The sequence below is a fragment of the Aspergillus ruber genome, assembly GCF_000600275.1.
Source record: "Aspergillus ruber CBS 135680 unplaced genomic scaffold scaffold00025, whole genome shotgun sequence".
NCBI classification, from domain to species: Eukaryota; Fungi; Ascomycota; class Eurotiomycetes; order Eurotiales; family Aspergillaceae; genus Aspergillus; species Aspergillus ruber.
Genome location: NW_024467321.1, coordinates 54,824 through 71,436, shown reverse-complemented (window position 1 = coordinate 71,436; position 16,613 = coordinate 54,824). Strand labels below are relative to the sequence as shown.

The 16,613-nt window shown below is 48.7% G+C and overlaps 7 protein-coding genes across 7 annotated transcripts; 4 read left to right on the top strand and 3 right to left on the bottom strand.

Annotated features, from left to right (window-relative positions):
* Window positions 1-320: 320 nt before the first annotated feature.
* gldB (putative glycerol dehydrogenase (GldB)) lies at window positions 321-1,353 on the bottom strand (the record flags this gene model as incomplete). Its single annotated transcript, XM_040779213.1, has 2 exons — window positions 321-890; window positions 946-1,353. 2 exons carry the CDS (start codon window positions 1,351-1,353, stop codon window positions 321-323), a joined length of 978 nt encoding a protein of 325 aa, XP_040636358.1.
* Window positions 1,354-2,416: 1,063 nt separating this feature from the next.
* EURHEDRAFT_461953 (phosphatidyl synthase) lies at window positions 2,417-3,820 on the top strand (the record flags this gene model as incomplete). Its single annotated transcript, XM_040784766.1, has 1 exon — window positions 2,417-3,820. One exon carries the CDS (start codon window positions 2,417-2,419, stop codon window positions 3,818-3,820), a length of 1,404 nt encoding a protein of 467 aa, XP_040636357.1.
* On the top strand, window positions 3,750-4,538 carry EURHEDRAFT_174896 (uncharacterized protein). Its single transcript, XM_040777862.1, has one exon. The coding sequence runs from the start codon at window positions 3,922-3,924 to the stop codon at window positions 4,486-4,488; it is 567 nt and encodes a 188-aa protein (XP_040636356.1). The 5' UTR covers window positions 3,750-3,921; the 3' UTR covers window positions 4,489-4,538.
* Window positions 4,539-4,588: 50 nt separating this feature from the next.
* EURHEDRAFT_379807 (alpha/beta hydrolase family protein) lies at window positions 4,589-6,657 on the bottom strand (the record flags this gene model as incomplete). Its single annotated transcript, XM_040779212.1, has 2 exons — window positions 4,589-6,505; window positions 6,553-6,657. The coding sequence occupies 2 exons, from the start codon at window positions 6,655-6,657 to the stop codon at window positions 4,589-4,591; spliced, it is 2,022 nt and encodes a 673-aa protein (XP_040636355.1).
* A 2,788-nt stretch (window positions 6,658-9,445) lies between these two features.
* EURHEDRAFT_461840 (MFS transporter) lies at window positions 9,446-11,328 on the top strand (the record flags this gene model as incomplete). Its single annotated transcript, XM_040784752.1, has 3 exons — window positions 9,446-9,825; window positions 9,875-10,993; window positions 11,052-11,328. The coding sequence occupies 3 exons, from the start codon at window positions 9,446-9,448 to the stop codon at window positions 11,326-11,328; spliced, it is 1,776 nt and encodes a 591-aa protein (XP_040636354.1).
* A 479-nt stretch (window positions 11,329-11,807) lies between these two features.
* Window positions 11,808-13,514, bottom strand: EURHEDRAFT_517311 (CFEM domain-containing protein; the record flags this gene model as incomplete). The annotated part of the gene is made up of 8 exons (XM_040786556.1): window positions 11,808-12,154; window positions 12,205-12,272; window positions 12,330-12,712; window positions 12,772-12,842; window positions 12,895-12,931; window positions 12,985-13,169; window positions 13,220-13,355; window positions 13,419-13,514. The coding sequence occupies 8 exons, from the start codon at window positions 13,512-13,514 to the stop codon at window positions 11,808-11,810; spliced, it is 1,323 nt and encodes a 440-aa protein (XP_040636353.1).
* A 1,630-nt stretch (window positions 13,515-15,144) lies between these two features.
* EURHEDRAFT_415014 (uncharacterized protein) lies at window positions 15,145-15,484 on the top strand. Its single transcript, XM_040782580.1, has one exon. It carries the CDS (start codon window positions 15,154-15,156, stop codon window positions 15,361-15,363), a length of 210 nt encoding a protein of 69 aa, XP_040636352.1. The 5' UTR covers window positions 15,145-15,153; the 3' UTR covers window positions 15,364-15,484.
* Window positions 15,485-16,613: the final 1,129 nt, after the last annotated feature.

The window sequence follows — 16,613 nt, the reverse complement described above, 5'->3', positions numbered from 1 at the left end:
TTGTATTACGTCATTGAATCGTGTTAGCCAATGAGGAGGCTATTATTATTGGCACTTGTAATCTAATGGGAGAGATCGGTTGTACAGGACAGGTACCGTGTTACTTGTAAGATGGACATACGAGTACATGTACAATAAGGTACAAGGAGGACTGTCCTCCGATGTATTGGCCGGATTTGACACATCCAAAACAGTACTCTGTAGTTTTTCTACATAGTATGAGTGATGTAGATTTACAAATGAACATGAAGAGCCTCCTGGGTAGTATTTATGCTCGAATCAATCGAGACTATTCATAAGTACGTACATCGTGATATCATCTAAGCAGAGAGCTGCTTAGCAGTCTCCTCAGGCCACACGTCGTAACCGAAGGTGTCCTTCATGTTGACGAAACGGAAGTGACGGCCCTTGGCAACAGCGTTGACAGCCTCGTAGTCCTCATCCGACAAGTTGATGCTCTTGAAGTTGGACTCCATACGGGCCGGGTTGCCACTCTTGGGCAGCACAACGTAGCCACGGCGCAGACCCCATGCGATGAGGACCTGAGCAAGGGTGTTACCGCCCTTCTGGGCAATGTCGTTGAGGGTCTTGTTCTCGCTGACACGCTCGCCAGTGGTGGGGACCTGGTTCTGAGAGCCAAGAGGCGAGTAGGCGGCGGGCAGGACGTCGTGCTTGAAGCAGTACTGGACCAGCTCTTCGTTGGGGAGGAAGGGATGGATCTCGATTTGGTTGACAGTGGGCTTGACCTTGGCGAACTTGAAGAGCTTCTCGAAGTCGGAGATGTTCCAGTTCGAGACACCAATGGCGCGGGCCTTGCCGTCTTCGTAGATTTTCTCCATTGCGCGCCAGGTGGGCTCGGGGTTCTCAGTCAGGTCGTGGAGGATGACGTACTGGTTTAGTTAGACATAGCTCAAATTGCTGGCTGAAAGCTAAAAAGAAGCTTACCTTGCCATCAGCGCCAATCTTGGGCTGCTCCTGGGTCTCCTTCTCGGAAGCAATGGGCCAGTGAATGAGGAAAAGGTCAATGTAGTCGAGTTGCAGACGCTTCAGCGAGTTCTCGACAGACCAGATGACATCTTCGTAGCGGTGCAGGTGGTTCCAGACCTTGGTGCACACAAAGATGTCCTTACGCTTGACCGACGAGTTCTCCTTGAGGAAGTCGCGGATGGCATCACCGATCTCCTCCTCGTTCTGGTAGAACCAGGCACAGTCAAGGTGTCTGTAACCAGTGCGAAGGGCGTGAAGAGTGGCCTTGTAGGACTCACCCTTGGAGCCCTCACTGGCGAAGGTACCGAAACCGACACCGGGGATGGTGACGCCGTTGTTGAGCTTGAAGGTCTGTCCGGAAGACATGATCGATGGTAATTTAATATGAAGACGTGGATGAAGATGGGATGGAGGAGAGGAAGAAGGAAAAGAGAAGAGAAAGAAGAGCAGAAGTTTGAAAGAAATAACTAGTGGAGAGGGGTGTGATGATGTTTGTCCCTTAAGCAAGCACCCCGCACCAGTCCTACGGAGTACTACTACGTCTATTGGCCTGGTTCAGAACTTTGCTTTTGATTGTCCTACGGTGAACCCAATTGAGCTTCCTTGTTTACGGATATCCATGGATGTCCTTCTAAAGACCTTATCCTTGAAGCTTTGATATAGCTACATAGTATACTCCATATAGACAGCTTGACAGCTACCCCTCCATGTATTCACTTGTACCGTAATGGTATGATGTATGGTAACATGGCATCACCACTGGTATTACAGTCCCACTCAGTGTCGCCATGACATCATGTATGCAGCGTTGGCGCCAAATGGAGCGAGCGTTTGCTCCACTAACCCGCCCCTCGATCATCATTGGCTCCACCGATCTCAGGATGTCTGTCCTCCTGTCCAATCAGAATCTACCAATTGGGTCCGCTTGAGGCCTTCTTGTCCACTCAGCGTGCCGCTTGGCTTCAGAATTATGGGACTCTGACCAATGAAATAGCTCAATTGGCTGTCAGTGTACGGTAATAACAAGACATTGAATTACCAGGCTCTAGCGAGTAAGAAATGACGATACGAAAACCCGAGGATGATGAGATGGCGGGGCGGGGCATTCCTATTGCGGACTAGAGCGGTATGGTACGAATACATCCCAATACACCAAGTTGAGGGCTCGAAAATGAGAGAATAAATATCTCTCGTCGCCGTGTTTTGTCTTTCTTTTCTCTCTTCTCTTCTTCTCTATCTTCATCTTCTCTCTTGCCTCTAATCCTGTCTTTTATATCTTCTTGTCTGGTTCGCTTCTCGGGAAACCGGATCCAGCAAGTGTCGTTGAAGTGATATCATCTACTTCAACCCCTCCTTATCTTCTTTAACCACTTCTCATCCTCTCCTTTACTACTGAATTCCTCTTCTGAACATCATCTGAATAGCTATCATGTCTGACATTCCTCCTGAAGCTGTTCCTTCTCCCCGGGACCACCGTGGAAGTGGCTCTCTTCCCATCCCCAATGACTCCGGCAACACCGTTGAGATTCCTGCCACCCGCAGCTCTATCAGCGATGCTGCTCAGTACATGCATAACCTGAGCTTCACTCCCTCTAGCCGGGACCGCCGGGGTTCTCGTAACTCTTTCGGTACCTCTCTGCCCATCCCGAGATCCCCCCGTGTGTCTCGTTTGTCCTCCGTTGTGACTGCCGGAGAGCCCACTGTCTCTCGAGACATTCTGGCCTCGCAGGTGCAGGACATGTCCAAGGAGAAGGTGGAGGCTGCTAAGAACATGGCTTTCGCTTTCGACATTGACGGTGTCTTGGCCCACGGTAACGACCCCATTCCCGAGGCCAGAGAAGCCCTTAAGATGCTCAACGGCGACAACGAGCTGGGCATCAAGATCCCCTACATTCTCTTGACCAACGGTGGTGGTAAGACCGAAGAGGCTCGTTGCGAGCAGCTTTCGCAGATCCTCGAGGTCCCCGTCTCGACCGACCAGTTCATTCAGTCCCACACCCCGATGCAGGCATTGGCGGAATACTACGACACCGTCCTGGTTATTGGTGGTGACGGCCAGAACATCCGTCCCGCTGCCGAGAACTACGGTTTCAAGAACGTCATCCACCCCAAGGACATCCAGGCTTGGGACCCCACCATCTGCCCCTGGAGTCACATTACCGAGGAGGAGCGTGCCATTGCCAAGCCCCGTGACTTCTCCAAGCTCAAGTTCGACGCCATCTTGGTCTTCAACGATTCCCGTGACTACCAGCTCGACTTCCAGCTCATCATCGACTTGCTGCTTGCCGAGGACGGTCTGTTGCTGACCCGTGCCAAGGACCCTGTTTCCTCGCGCATTCCCCTCTACTTCTCCCAGGGTGACATGGTCTTCCCCACCGACCACAAGGGTCCCACCCGTCTGACTCTGGGTGCCTTCCGTATCGCCCTGGAAGCTCAGTACAAGTCTCTCACCGGTATCGAGTTGGAGCGTGTCGTCTACGGAAAGCCCGAAACGGCTACCTACACCTACGCCGATGAGGTCCTCAAGTCCTGGATGGAGCAGATTCACAACGAGAACAAGCTCCCAAAGAACATCTACATGGTTGGTGACAACCCGGCCTCCGACATCATCGGTGGTAACATGTACGGCTGGAACACTTGCTTGGTCCGCACTGGTGTCTTCCAGGGTGGTGACAACGACCCCAACAACCCGGCCAACTTCGGTGTTTTCCCTCACGTCCTGGAGGCTGTCAAGGCCGCCGTCCGCAAGGAACTCGGTCAGGACTTCAAGTTCAAGTGGAACCCCAAGGTCAACCCTGTTCTTCACGGCGACGGTGGCTCTGCTGTGGAGTAAACGGGTTTTTCGAAAAGTTTACGATTTATGCTTGCACACAAAATCGAAAAACCATTTTCTTTTTTTTTCAAGGCGTTGGGCTTTTGTTTCTCCCATTTCAAATGCTAGACAGGTTTCTTTTTGCATCCAAAGGGTTTGTGGACTACGATATCCGATGTTCTGTCGCAGATCTCTGTGATCTGAACGATCAGACGCATGTTTTTTTTCATGGTTTATGGTTCTTTTTTTCATGTGTAGTAGACTGGGTCTATGGACAGATTTGTTTTCCTTCAGCTGGCTTAGAAGAATCAACATCAATTAGACTGCATTGGCTTCAATATTGCATTTCCTACATTTCCGCTTTGAGTCGTGACGCCATAGTGGTGCGCCCATGTTACGTAGCATCGAATAAACTACCGAGAAACCTCCAATTGTCTGACATTCTGCAGCAGATTCTCCGGAGTATATCCGTATTACCATACTTTACCAGGTCACAAGTAATCCCGACCGAAAGTCGGAATTCTCGCCCTATCTCTCCCGAGTCTCGGCAGGAAGGGGCATCCCCGATCGGGAAATTGCAAACTGTCCCTCCGCCGTCGGGGCATTGTCCCCCGTCCATCACCATCACGGAACTACGGAGGATATCCGGAGGTGGCCCGAGTGGTATGCCGATAGCGATCTTGAGATAGTATGAGGCATTTGAGAGAGTAACGCCAGTAACACTCCGTTCAAAATACCCGGGATAGTAAGTAACTTGGTAGCCGGGAGGCTACGCTACACCATGTTATACTACCCCAAATAAGTCCTCCACCACTCCTCCTTCCGCCGCAAAGATTCGTAGATAGCCTCCTTACCAACCCATCCATGACCCTCGCCAGGGAACTCCACTACCTCCGCGACATTCCCGCACTCGTGCATCGCGTTCGCCATCATGCGCGCCTGCGCGACGGGGACGACGACATCCTCCGTCCCCTGTAACAGGAGCAGCGGTGCTTTGATGTCCTTTGCGAAATGGCACGGACTGCGCTTCGTCAATTCCGCTTCCCGCTCTTCTGTTCCCTGTGTCAGGGAGAGAAGCAGTCGATCAACATCCTGACTCTCGAACTTATACGAGTCAGCCTGTAAAGCGCGCACGTCACTGATCCCGTAATTGCTTATTCCTGCCGCCCATGTGCCCGGGTACATATGTAACGCGCGCAGAGTGAGGTACCCGCCCGCGCTTCCGCCGTAGATCCCTACGCGGGATTGATCAATCATTTGGTTTTGGACGAGGTAGTCGACGACGCTGACGGTGTCGGCGACGTCAGCTAGGCCCCAGTATCCCGAGAAGCGTTCGCGGTATTCACGGCCGAAACCTGTGGAGCCAGTGTAGTTTACTGCGGCGACGGCGAAGCCGCGGGTGGTGTAGTATTGGGTTTCGAGGTCGAGGGCGGGGGTAGCGTTGCTGTTTGGGCCGCCGTGGACATAGACTAGGCACGGAGGGAGTGTGTTGTCGCTGTGGAAATGGGGGTTGCGAGGCGGGAAGTAGAAGAAGTGCACGGAACCGTTGCGGAGGGGGCCGTGGTTTTGGGGTGCGGTGTATGAGGTTGCGTGTGAGATGTATTCGGGGGGTAAGGTGAATGCAGATGCTGTAGACTTGAGGACTGTTTGTTGGACTCGTGGTTTTGCACCAATATTAGATGTGAGTGAGACTAATGCCAGCTCTGGAGGGGAGTCCGCTGATGAACCAATGATTGCAAACGAGGTTGGTGTGACGCGGTAGACCCCATCAATGTCCAGATATGGGAGATCCAGGTCTTGGAATGATGCTGTTGCTGTGTCGATGAGAATGACCCTACCGGTAGCATGAGTTATGGCGGCTGCTACTATGGTCGACTCGTCGAGCGATATGTACGTCGAATTTCCGAGGTCCCATTCCGCAGTAGCCATTTCCGCATCCTCGAGACCCTTGAGCACCAGCTGCCGGACTTGACAACTTTCGTCTTCTGGATTGACAGAGTATAACTGCCAGAACCCAGTCCTGTCACTAGCAAGCCATAGTGCTCCATCCAGGCCCCATTTTGGTTGCGCAATGCTCTCACCCATAGCTTTACCAGCTATCTTCCTCACATTTGTCATCCCTTGGCTGCCACCCCAATCAGCCAAGTAGAGAACCGTTCCCGTCCATGGCATATCAGGATGCGACCACTGAATCCAGGAGGCATACCGTCCTGATGGATCGAACTTGGGATGCGCGTAGAAATCGTCCCCTGCAGCAACCACCTTCTCCTCCCTCGTGTCGGTGTTAAGCGCCACCAAGACATTATGAACATTATACGCCTGTGTTTCAGGCGTAGCATCGCGCTGGTCCTCCCTAATCGCAAGCACCCACTGAGACTCGGTAGGATGGTGACAGAAATCCGCATACCGGATGCCCTGGTCCGCGGCGTGGACGAGTGTCGTCCCGCCACGGAAACCATTACCAGCGTCAACCACTGCCGGATCCAACTGGTACACATGACAAGTCTTTTCATCTGAAAATGTAACCTTCCCATCAGGGCTGATTGCCATCGAACCACCGCCAAGATCATGCACATTGGCTTGTGCACTTAGGCCCGACTCTTTCGGGAGGATATTCCGGCTTTTCCCATTGTAGTGCTCGATGATGGTATACCGACCATTTTCAGTTGGAATGCATTCAATTGAGTAGATGGCGCCAGTTGATTCCTGCTTGTGTTAGTTTCGTTATTGGTTGGATCTGCAGAACTACTGACATTGACGACTACTTCATGGAGGGAGATACGGTCGTGTGCTAATTGCTCTGCAGTCAATGGGCTGGTCCAGTGGCCATAAGAGACCCTATTAGGAGAGCTTCCCATGATTGCGGTCTGTGATTTTGTTTTGAAGAGTTGATATCGAAAGGGACGAAGAAGGATGAAGTGAGTCACTGCACTTTTGCATGGTTAGTAATCGGATGGCCGAATGTAGGGCACCTGAGGTGTAAGACACGTGGCTACCAAGACCATCATGGAACGGATAAACCAATAAGGCGGTTAGACTCCGAGTCGGGGAAGTCGGGGAGTCGATTATCCGGACTGCACGAGGCTATATATGAAGAGGAAATTTTACATTACACGGAGGGTGACACTGATATCTATAGACACCATAGGATGGTAGAACGGGTGCTTGGCTATCTAAACGAGTGTGTGTGTGTCCGTATATGAGGGATCTGTCGGCCTCGGTAATCGGACCAATTCTTAATCCATCTCGACTTTCATCACATCATTAGCCAACTGTCAGGCGTACAGTTCTCAGCCTCGGTCAAATAAAACTACTGTAGTCCAGCTAAAGTGACAGCGCAATGAACCCGTTGACAGCTATAGGTTGGCGTCGAATATTATCGCGTTCATTGATTTTGGAACGGAACTGTCAAGAATACAAAGTTTTGTAAGTCTATATCTCTGGCAAGCTAGGGTCTAGAAAGTCTACATCGATGAACTTTCTTTTTCGGCACCATTGTACGAAGAACAGGCTAAAAGAATGGGCCGGGAATCGTGAGTTAGTATTCATGACTAGCTTTTATTTCTGGAAGCCCAGGCCCAAGTTACAAAATTCAGGGGGAGGACTACTTCGCTCCCTCCTTTATGAGAGTCTGAAGACAACACCAGAGCTTATGCCAGATGTGTTTCCAGGGATTTGGGGATAGCTTAGAGAATTACTATGGAAGGCACAGGTGAGGGCTTGCCTGCAGTTGGACGAAATTCGTACGGGATTTGACAATCTCATCAACATGCCACAAGCATTGAATTGATACTCTTCCTGCTTTTTTATCGACGGACTTGATAGGTACGAAGAGGATCTGGACGATTATCACCGGAGTACAGTTGAGCGGCTTTGCCACTGGAATGTTGTCCGATCCGATAACGTCAAAAGTTGTGTTTCCAGCAGAGAATACAACATCTTCATAATCACTTCCCCCCTGGTTAACAGATTCGAATGCAAGATCTGACATGGCGTGATATGGAGCAGTATATTTCTGGGGAGTTGCGATATCCGGGTAGCTCTTGCAACGAAAAGTCGCTCATAAGATTGTCATAATGGGAGCCAATAGAACTTTCCAATGGATCACATTAGTGACTAGACGGCCTCGCGACTTGATTGAAGAAAAGTCAGTTCCCAGAGACTAGAAGATGAGATTGACCAGTCACCCCAGGAGCAAATGGATTGTTGAATCACATTTCCCAGTCAATCCATCCCTTGGGTAAGACACTGGCTTACCAGACATTTGCCATTCTCACAGATTAGAGGAATGGGGACTAAAACTTCCCTTGGTATCAACTCGAGATATACGAGTGGAGTGGGCTATAACCTCATGCATGAGGCATATAGTCGGCATCTCAAGGGAGCCCTTCTTTTGAAGAATAGCTTGGTGCTGCGCTCGCTAGGTTCGGAACCACGGACATCCCCACTGATGAGAAATACTACATTGATGCTACCTATTGTGAGGACCGCCACGTAATAACATATTGTTCGTCAGCAATCCGGGATACATTGGATCCGTTCTATATTGCAGCACTCGTTGGAAATTCAGCACATGTGCAGTGGAAAATATCAAAGTACATTTCTGTGACTGATACCGCATCAAAGATAGCTACCTCCCACTATCACATGCTTGATAGCCTCTCAAAAGCCTGGCACTCTGCGGACAAATTCGCTTTCTGCATAAAAATGCTCCTTGAAAAGGGCCTATCATCCTAAACCCCACATCCATGCTCCAGACTCACTCTGGCAAGACGCCTGTGCTGACAATCTGGCAACGCTTGATCTCATGGCTTTTAAAACAAATGCCCCAAAGGGCGTCACTATATATTTCATTTCTCTCGAAAGCCTATCAGGTCTTTCTCGAGCATGGAGCTGATCTATATTGGCCAACTCCACTACCACGGTCTGGTGAAGAATACAATGGTCCGTTCACACTGATCGTCGGAAGAGAAAGGTACCAGATCAATATTATCAAAGGAAGGATCTAAGTTACCTCACATTCGTTCTCCTAGCCAGCTCTCTCAATCCTATAGTCGATAGGATTGACTCCGTAAAGAGTGGCATTATATAAGGAAAACGGAGATGCGCAGCTCGGTAGTGTATTTATTACGTTAACTGGAGCTCTGATTAGGCTTGGCCTAATAAACTATTGAACAGATCAGGTCTAGTCCGGATTTGATGAGACACTCTAGTAACATGTTGCCTTCAAGCTCTACACTACCGACGGCACCACTTTGATAACCGAGCAAACACTGAGCCTCAAAACAGTCAAAAAATATCGACAGATCGAGTAAATTACTGTTTCTCAATCTCTAGGAACCATGATTTTAAGGTTATCGTTGAGATGCTTAGCAATCGTTCGGCAATGGGCGTCCAGCTTCATAACCGCCCAGGCGGATATCGGATAACTCGGAAGGTATCCACAGCTCATGTCCACTAGATCTGATAGCTTGTTTTGGAAGATTATTTTTCAGCCTAGAATTTTTTTTTTTTAATAATTTTTTGAACCAATGACCTGGCAAAGTCTCGCAAGTTTCAACAACGCTTTTACAGTCGGCCAAAATGACACCTGGCGACGATTTCAACGCGCCTGAAACCGACAGCAGGCTGGGGTCGTCCGGGGAAATGAACGAAAAGCAAGAACAGGGGAATTCGGACGGGGCAGACAGACGACGCTTGTCCGAAATCTCCAAGTCAACAAGCTCAAGCAGTTCAAATGACTATGGCTCTGGGCTGCACACTATGCGTTCGCGGCATACAGAGCCCGACCTGGAACGTCGTCGGACGAGGATGTCCGATGTCTTGAGCAGGATCGAGACCCAGCGATACCAGCATGCTTTGACGGTTGGTGAAAGTGTGCGATCCCGGGCCTCCAGAGCTTCGTTGCCTCCGTTTGGGGGCGGAAAGCCCTACCCACCACCCCTGCCGGCCCGAGAGGAGTATGTCGTGGAATTCGACGGGCCAGACGACCCATTGTATCCTCAGAACTGGTCATTAGGGCGAAAGTAGGTGAATTTCGCAGCATCAATGTGTCATGTCTCTAACCATCTGCAGAGTCGCCACCAGCGTCATCCTGGCATTCACCAGCATTTGCTCTACATTTGATTCTGCCGTTTTCAGCGCTTCAACCAGCAATGTATCCAAGGCCTTCAGGGTCGGTACCGAAGTATCAAGTCTTTCAAGTACGCTTTACATCGTCGGTTACGCCTCGGGTCCGCTGATATGGGCCCCATTATCGGAACTCAGAGGTCGCCGCATCCCCATCATCATCGGCATGCTGGGGTTTGGCATCTTCAACACGGGTGTCGCAGTCGCAAAAGACCTGCAGACCCTTATGCTGTGCCGATTCTTCTCTGGAATCTTTGGTAGTTGTCCGTTGGCCGTTGTGGCAGCTGTCTTCTCCGACATCTACAACAACCGCACACGTGGTACCGCCATCGCCATGTTTTCGGGGACCGTGTTTCTCGGTCCTCTTCTGGCGCCCTTTATCGGAGGATTCATCAATGCCTCGTATTTGGGCTGGCGTTGGACTGCTTACCTTCCTGCCATCATGGGTTACTTTGCTTTCGCAATGAATGTTCTGTTCCTAAAGGAGTCGTATCCACCGGTGGTGTTAGTCGACAAGGCGTCAGAGCTGCGCCGTCGTACAAAGAACTGGGGTATACATGCAAAACAAGAGGAGATCGAAGTCGACTTGCGCGAATTGTTGGTCAACAACTTCTCGCGCCCCCTGCGGCTACTGTTTACCGAGCCCTTGATCCTCGCAGTGACAGTGTACTTGAGTTTCATCTACGGACTGCTCTATTGCTTTTTGACAGCATATACCCTCGTCTTCCAAGGCGTCTACGGCATGGCTCCTGGCGTCGGTGGGCTGCCTTTATTTGGCATGGTCGTGGGATTGCTCATTGCAGCCGTGTGTATCATCATGTTGAGTGGCCCATATAATCGGAAGCTGGATGCTAACGGGGGCGTTCCTGTCCCGGAATGGCGTCTGCCCCCTGTTATTATCGGTGGGGTTCTCTTTGCTGCTGGGCTGTTTTGGTTTGGATGGACGGGGTACACGAACAAGATTCCTTGGATTGTGCCCACGCTCAGTGGACTATTTACCGGATTCGGACTGTTGATGATTTTCATTCAACTGTTCAATTATCTCATTGACACCTATCTTATGTTGTAAGTTATCTCCCTGTCGAATCATCACCCGGCTGAGATCTAATCTAATGCAATACAGCGCTGCATCAGCCATCGCAGCGAATACCTTTTGTCGTTCGCTGGTTGCGTCCAGCTTCCCGCTGTTCTCGCGGCAGATGTTCAACGGCATGGGTATTCAGTGGGCTTCTACCTTGCTGGGCTGTGTCGCCGCTGTCCTGGTTCCTATTCCCATAGGGTTTTATCTTTATGGCGAGAAGCTGCGGGCCAAGAGCAAGTTTGCGCCGTTTGAAGAGAAGGTTCATGAGATGGCGCAGGTTGAGGGTGAAGTTATCCAGGATGTTAATGAACGGACATGAGGATTTTCTCGTGCGCTTTGACTTATACATAATAAGCATTTACTATATATGAGAGAACAGTAATGTATTATCCAATCATGCACTTCGACGCGTGCGTCTCGCAGGATGTGCCGGTATGTACTTGACCGCACTGTATGCTATCCCTAGTTACTGGGTCTTGTTGAATACATATACAATAGCTCACGACAGCCCAATGACAATATCGAATCTGAAGAAAAGAAGAAAAGAAACTGCCTGGCAAGACAAACACCGTGCGATCACGTGTTGAAGGGCTAGGGCTCTCTGTTTGCTCATATTGCTCCATTGGCAACGTTTTCCAGTGTTTGCCGGTCATTGGCCGTCGAGACTGTCGCACAGAGGCGCTCGTACTTGCTTGCCCTCATCTTATTCGGGAATAATTGCCCTGTAACGAATAAAGCGGACTTCAGTCATAATTGTGGTAAATGGGCAGCGCACCCAAATCCACCTCACACCCATTATCAACCCCTCCCCTCCCCAGTCTCCATATCCCTCAATCTAATAAACCCATCGGACTCCCTCTTCAACTGCTTAGTCTTTGTGCCAATATCCACTGAATATGTCATTGTCTTTGAAATCTGGCCCTTCTCCTTCTCACCTGTCCCTGATCTAGCAAAAGCAGATACAGCAGCAGCCCTGCTTGAAGCTCCTGTTGTAGTTGGGTATCGGTGGGCAGCTGAAGAGCTGTGGGTTGTGTCTGTGCCAGGGAGGATGTGGGCAAAGAGGGCGCGGCTTGTGGGAAGGCAGACACAGATGATGGCAATTTGGCATTCAATTGCAGACCAGTGGATTAAGGGTTCCAATTGATCTGTTGCTCCTCGTTAGCTGGTTTCATGCATCGAGAAGGAAGATACATACAAGTTGGGTTTGTGTCGGGGATGTTTTGGGCTAAAATAACCACTCGGACGATTCCGATAGCCGTTAATCTTTAGATGAGCATGAGCAGAGGTTTAACACAAGGATTGGATGAACAGAAAACATACACTAGTCCTGCTGCAAACATAACAGCAACCCCGAGCTTTTTCTGCATTGACAAATTCAACTTCAACACCTCATAAATTGGCATGAATACCATGACCGTATCCACCGCAATATTCACAAATCCATTTGCAAATGTTGATGCAATAAAATTAATACACGTTCCTTGTTCCTCCATTGCCCATCCTGTCCATGCAAGATGCACTGGTATACAGTGGAAACTGTCAGTTAGTATCCAGGTGATTGCAATTGCAGTGTTGATGGCTATTATGATATAGTTTGTGTAGCGGAAGATGGGTGCTTGAAAGATGCGGAGGAGGAAGAGGCAGACAGAGATTTTGGCAAGAGAGATCAGGGCTTTGTAGACAAGGATGAAGGCAAAGAAGTTCTACTCCATTAGGCTAGGTTAGAGTGTGAGATACAACGAAGGGCGAGAGAGGGACAGACCTTATAAGCTGTGGTGATGTCGCTCTGTGGACGTATATCCCATATGTTCATTCCAAAGCCATAATGCACCACTGATTTCGTTAGCACCTAGTTTTAGATTTATCATACTAGTTGTTTACTTACTTGAGGTGTTCAGCGCAAACGCAACAATTGCCAGTCCCTGAACAGGTTAGCATAAGACACGACCCTGTGCACTAGACAAGGTATCTTCACATATGCGACAATAACCGTATAATCATCTGCCCCCCACCCACCACCAAGCTGCAAAAACTTTGCAGTCATCCGGATCGCAAACAAAATTGTCGCCAAAATGAATGGAATAATTGTCGCAGGGTCTGCTTCGGGGTATAGCTGAGGGATTGGGAGATCACAGTGTCTGGAGGTGATGTATTTGGCCGCTAAACATGTTCAGATCAAGTCAATTTGTCGGGAAGATGGGGATATGTACTTAGTGCTTCTTTCATGGAGCAATTGGCCATAGCGCAACTGAACAGATCAGTCTGGTATGTGGTATCAATGCAGAGACATGTTGTGTCAGTTGTTGAGCAGGATGTTGTATTAGAGAATTGTTGTTCACAATTGACCTATTTGTTATTTTTAGAAGGTGCCGCAGTGTGCAATACCGAAAGAGAGGTTCTGGAGCATACAGCACATTGAGGAATGGCTTCTGATGCAGATGCAATCCTCGGCATCATCAGACATGCCAGGGAGAAGAGAGCCACATAATGCCAGTACAGGTGCATTCTGGGCTACCACCAACGCAAAACCACGATAATCTCAGAATGTCAAAAGAAAGGAAAAGGAAAGGAAAAGGAAATAGACAATGCCAATATCGCCAACCATGGCAAGCGCGACTTTCATTATTATGTTTGATGTTTGATTTAGGGGCAACTTCTTTACCCTCTGGTTGGATAGCGAACACTCCACCCTGACACCTGCCGTGAATCCACCCAGATTAGGATTTATACGATTCCTGATACTGTGGCAATCGGAGCACTATCTAAGTCTGTCTGGTAAACCGCTAATAACGATCATCATGGTACGCCAAATAAGACAGCATGTGCTTTTCCAGACGAATCGGGGTTTTGTATGGATTAGATTTTGACAGCCCTGTCAGGATCTTTGGTGTCCGCCGTCATATTATTGAATTTCATTGGTGACAATATTGAGTGGTTCCACACGAAGACAATATGTACTCCTGGGGACGCTATACATGACGATCTTCTGAGGATGGAAGGGCACCTTTTTGATCCTGCATTCTGGTTGATTATGAGGCACTTCCACGTACTCCGGAGTATATACTCGTAGTGCCTCGACTATTTTCGAAGGATCAATGGTGCACGAGACCTAGGGGGCTGGATGTGCACAGACTATGGCTAGTACCTCCATCGCCCGCCTCTAAAGCCAAGCCATCAAGCGAACCGATGGCCCACAGCACCAAGAATAGCATGTGCAGAGATTTTATGGCTGACATCCCCCTTTTAGTACCTATCGGTTCATGCACTTCACCGCCCTCACTTTTTGCCCGGTACATACTAGTTGTGTGTTTTCCCGCATTTCTCTATCAGCCTGGCACTCGAAGGTGCCGATCAGAGGTCGCGATCATGGACATCAAACCAGCATACGAGATCATCGGGCTCTGACTGGATAACATTATTTCATAACCAAGCTGCATATCTCTTTCTCGGATGGGAATACCACACTAACGAGCTAATGGGCGAAAAGGATGATATTAACGACATAATGTAGTTAGCCCACTAACTACCGAAACAAGTGCATACCCCCAAGAGGCGCCGTCGGCGGCGCTTCTGGATTAGTAGTCGGACTGAGATCAGTGAACGGCACTGAACGTTGCCGCAATATAAAGCCAAAAGTATAACAAATATGGTATCATGATAGAATACACATCTGATTTGCCTGGTCAAAGTCTGTAAGTTATTCTCTCAGCCGCATGATAGCTTTCTGATGCCAGTCCGATAGCTCTGGGTCTCTTTTCAACCATCTTCGCGCGGTAAAGTATACCAAGAGATGCATGCCGAAAAAAATTGCCCATCAATGCGCTTAGTAAATGAGTAAGCATCCATGTGTCAATGGCGCCGGTCTCCTTTCGCGATGGCCTGGGTAGAAGCATCGACTGCTGGATATCCTCGGGATATCTCTGGGGTCTACACAAGCCATGAAGGAAAGATGGTCAGCTAGATTTATTGAAACTAAATGAGATCCACGTACCCTTGTGCCTATTTCTATTGTGAGAACCACCCGCTGAGTGTCATTATAATATCCGCGATAAAAAAAAAAAAACACAGCATAACTGAGGGGCCGGAAAAGTGCTCGCGGAAAGCAAATTTCACCAATGAAGAGGATATGTTCCTGAAGGAGTTGATGGAGAGTGGTTGCAATGGTGAAGAGGCTGCAAGGATTGGTAAAATGCTTGCTATTTGTTTGGATAGCTGCGCGGCCGGTTTTACCATTTGCGTAATAGGCTACAAACTGAATTCCTTTCTAAACTATTGTAGCCGTCAACGAGAATATCAGATCTGGAGAGAAAAGAAGAGGAATCTATCTACGGGGAAAGGGGATTTTCATCCATAGGTTCTGTGGCCGCGCTAGGTGCTCTCTTTGTTTGCTTGTGTGGTGGCGTCTTGTCGATATCAGTCACTGAGGCGGCGTTGAGGCATTAAGCTGTCACAGTCGGACTCCCAATTTTGGTAATATCGTGAACAAATCCTACAGAGCTATACCACAATAGGTCCGCGACAGTAACGATCGTGCAAGCTTATATTAAAGTAAAGATATATAATTGTGTGGTTTTTTTTCTGATATTAATTGGGTATTCCGGAACAGCATTTATACTCTGTAGGCCCATAAACCACACAGTAATGTAAACTAGACCAACAAGCTCGATTTAAGACTAGGTGGCTACTTTTCCAAACATACTTCAAATCGGTAAGGGCCCCATTCACATTTATCTTCTCTTCCTAGCCATGTTCAAGTCTAATTCATACTAGCCTCTACTCGACCAGGAAGACCAGGAATGACCACAATCATGGACCACATGAAGAGAGATGAGCTGTCCGACATGGACAAAACGGGAATTCTTAAGAATGTAGCGGCTCAGCCCAGCGCCTTCATCGGCAAACATCATCAACACGGCAAACAATACCATGGAAGCAATCATGACAAACAAGCTGCTTAGCGAGACCACACACAACCATATGGGACTTCTTCACGTAAATAGACTTGCTTCTTATTCTCTTTTCTTCTCCAGAATCGATATTCTCGTCGATGGCTACTAGTTGGTTTAGATAGGAATATCAATTCGTTAATATCTTCTAGCTACTGAGACCAGAGGTCGACCTAGCCTAAATAACAAGGACGATACACCATATACAGACAAGATCCAATACCAATTGTATAGCCACCATTTTGCTGTCCATTTGAATATAATGAAGAAAAATTCTCATTTGTTTAATTTGCTGTTCATTCACAGTATTGCACTAAAAAATGGTCACACCATTTGAAGGCCTAGCATTACCTCCAGGAATTTAAAAGGAAGTAAGTCAACGTTCAGATTCAGAATAATAATAGAATACAAAGCGCAGGCAAGACTTATTCTCAATGCCATACTGCTGAAAGAAAATTATCACCTGCCCCGGTTTTTTCATTCCTTGCTCAACCTTTCCAAGTCGAACCGTTTCCCAATAGGCACACCTCATACAGCTAACAACCACTCAGGAAGCCAGAACTGAAGATTCTGGCATGGCCAAAATTCCATGCTGGGCATGTCTCCAGCTACGGTGGCAAACCAGTGCCCCACAACCAACACAAAGTCTTTGGACGAT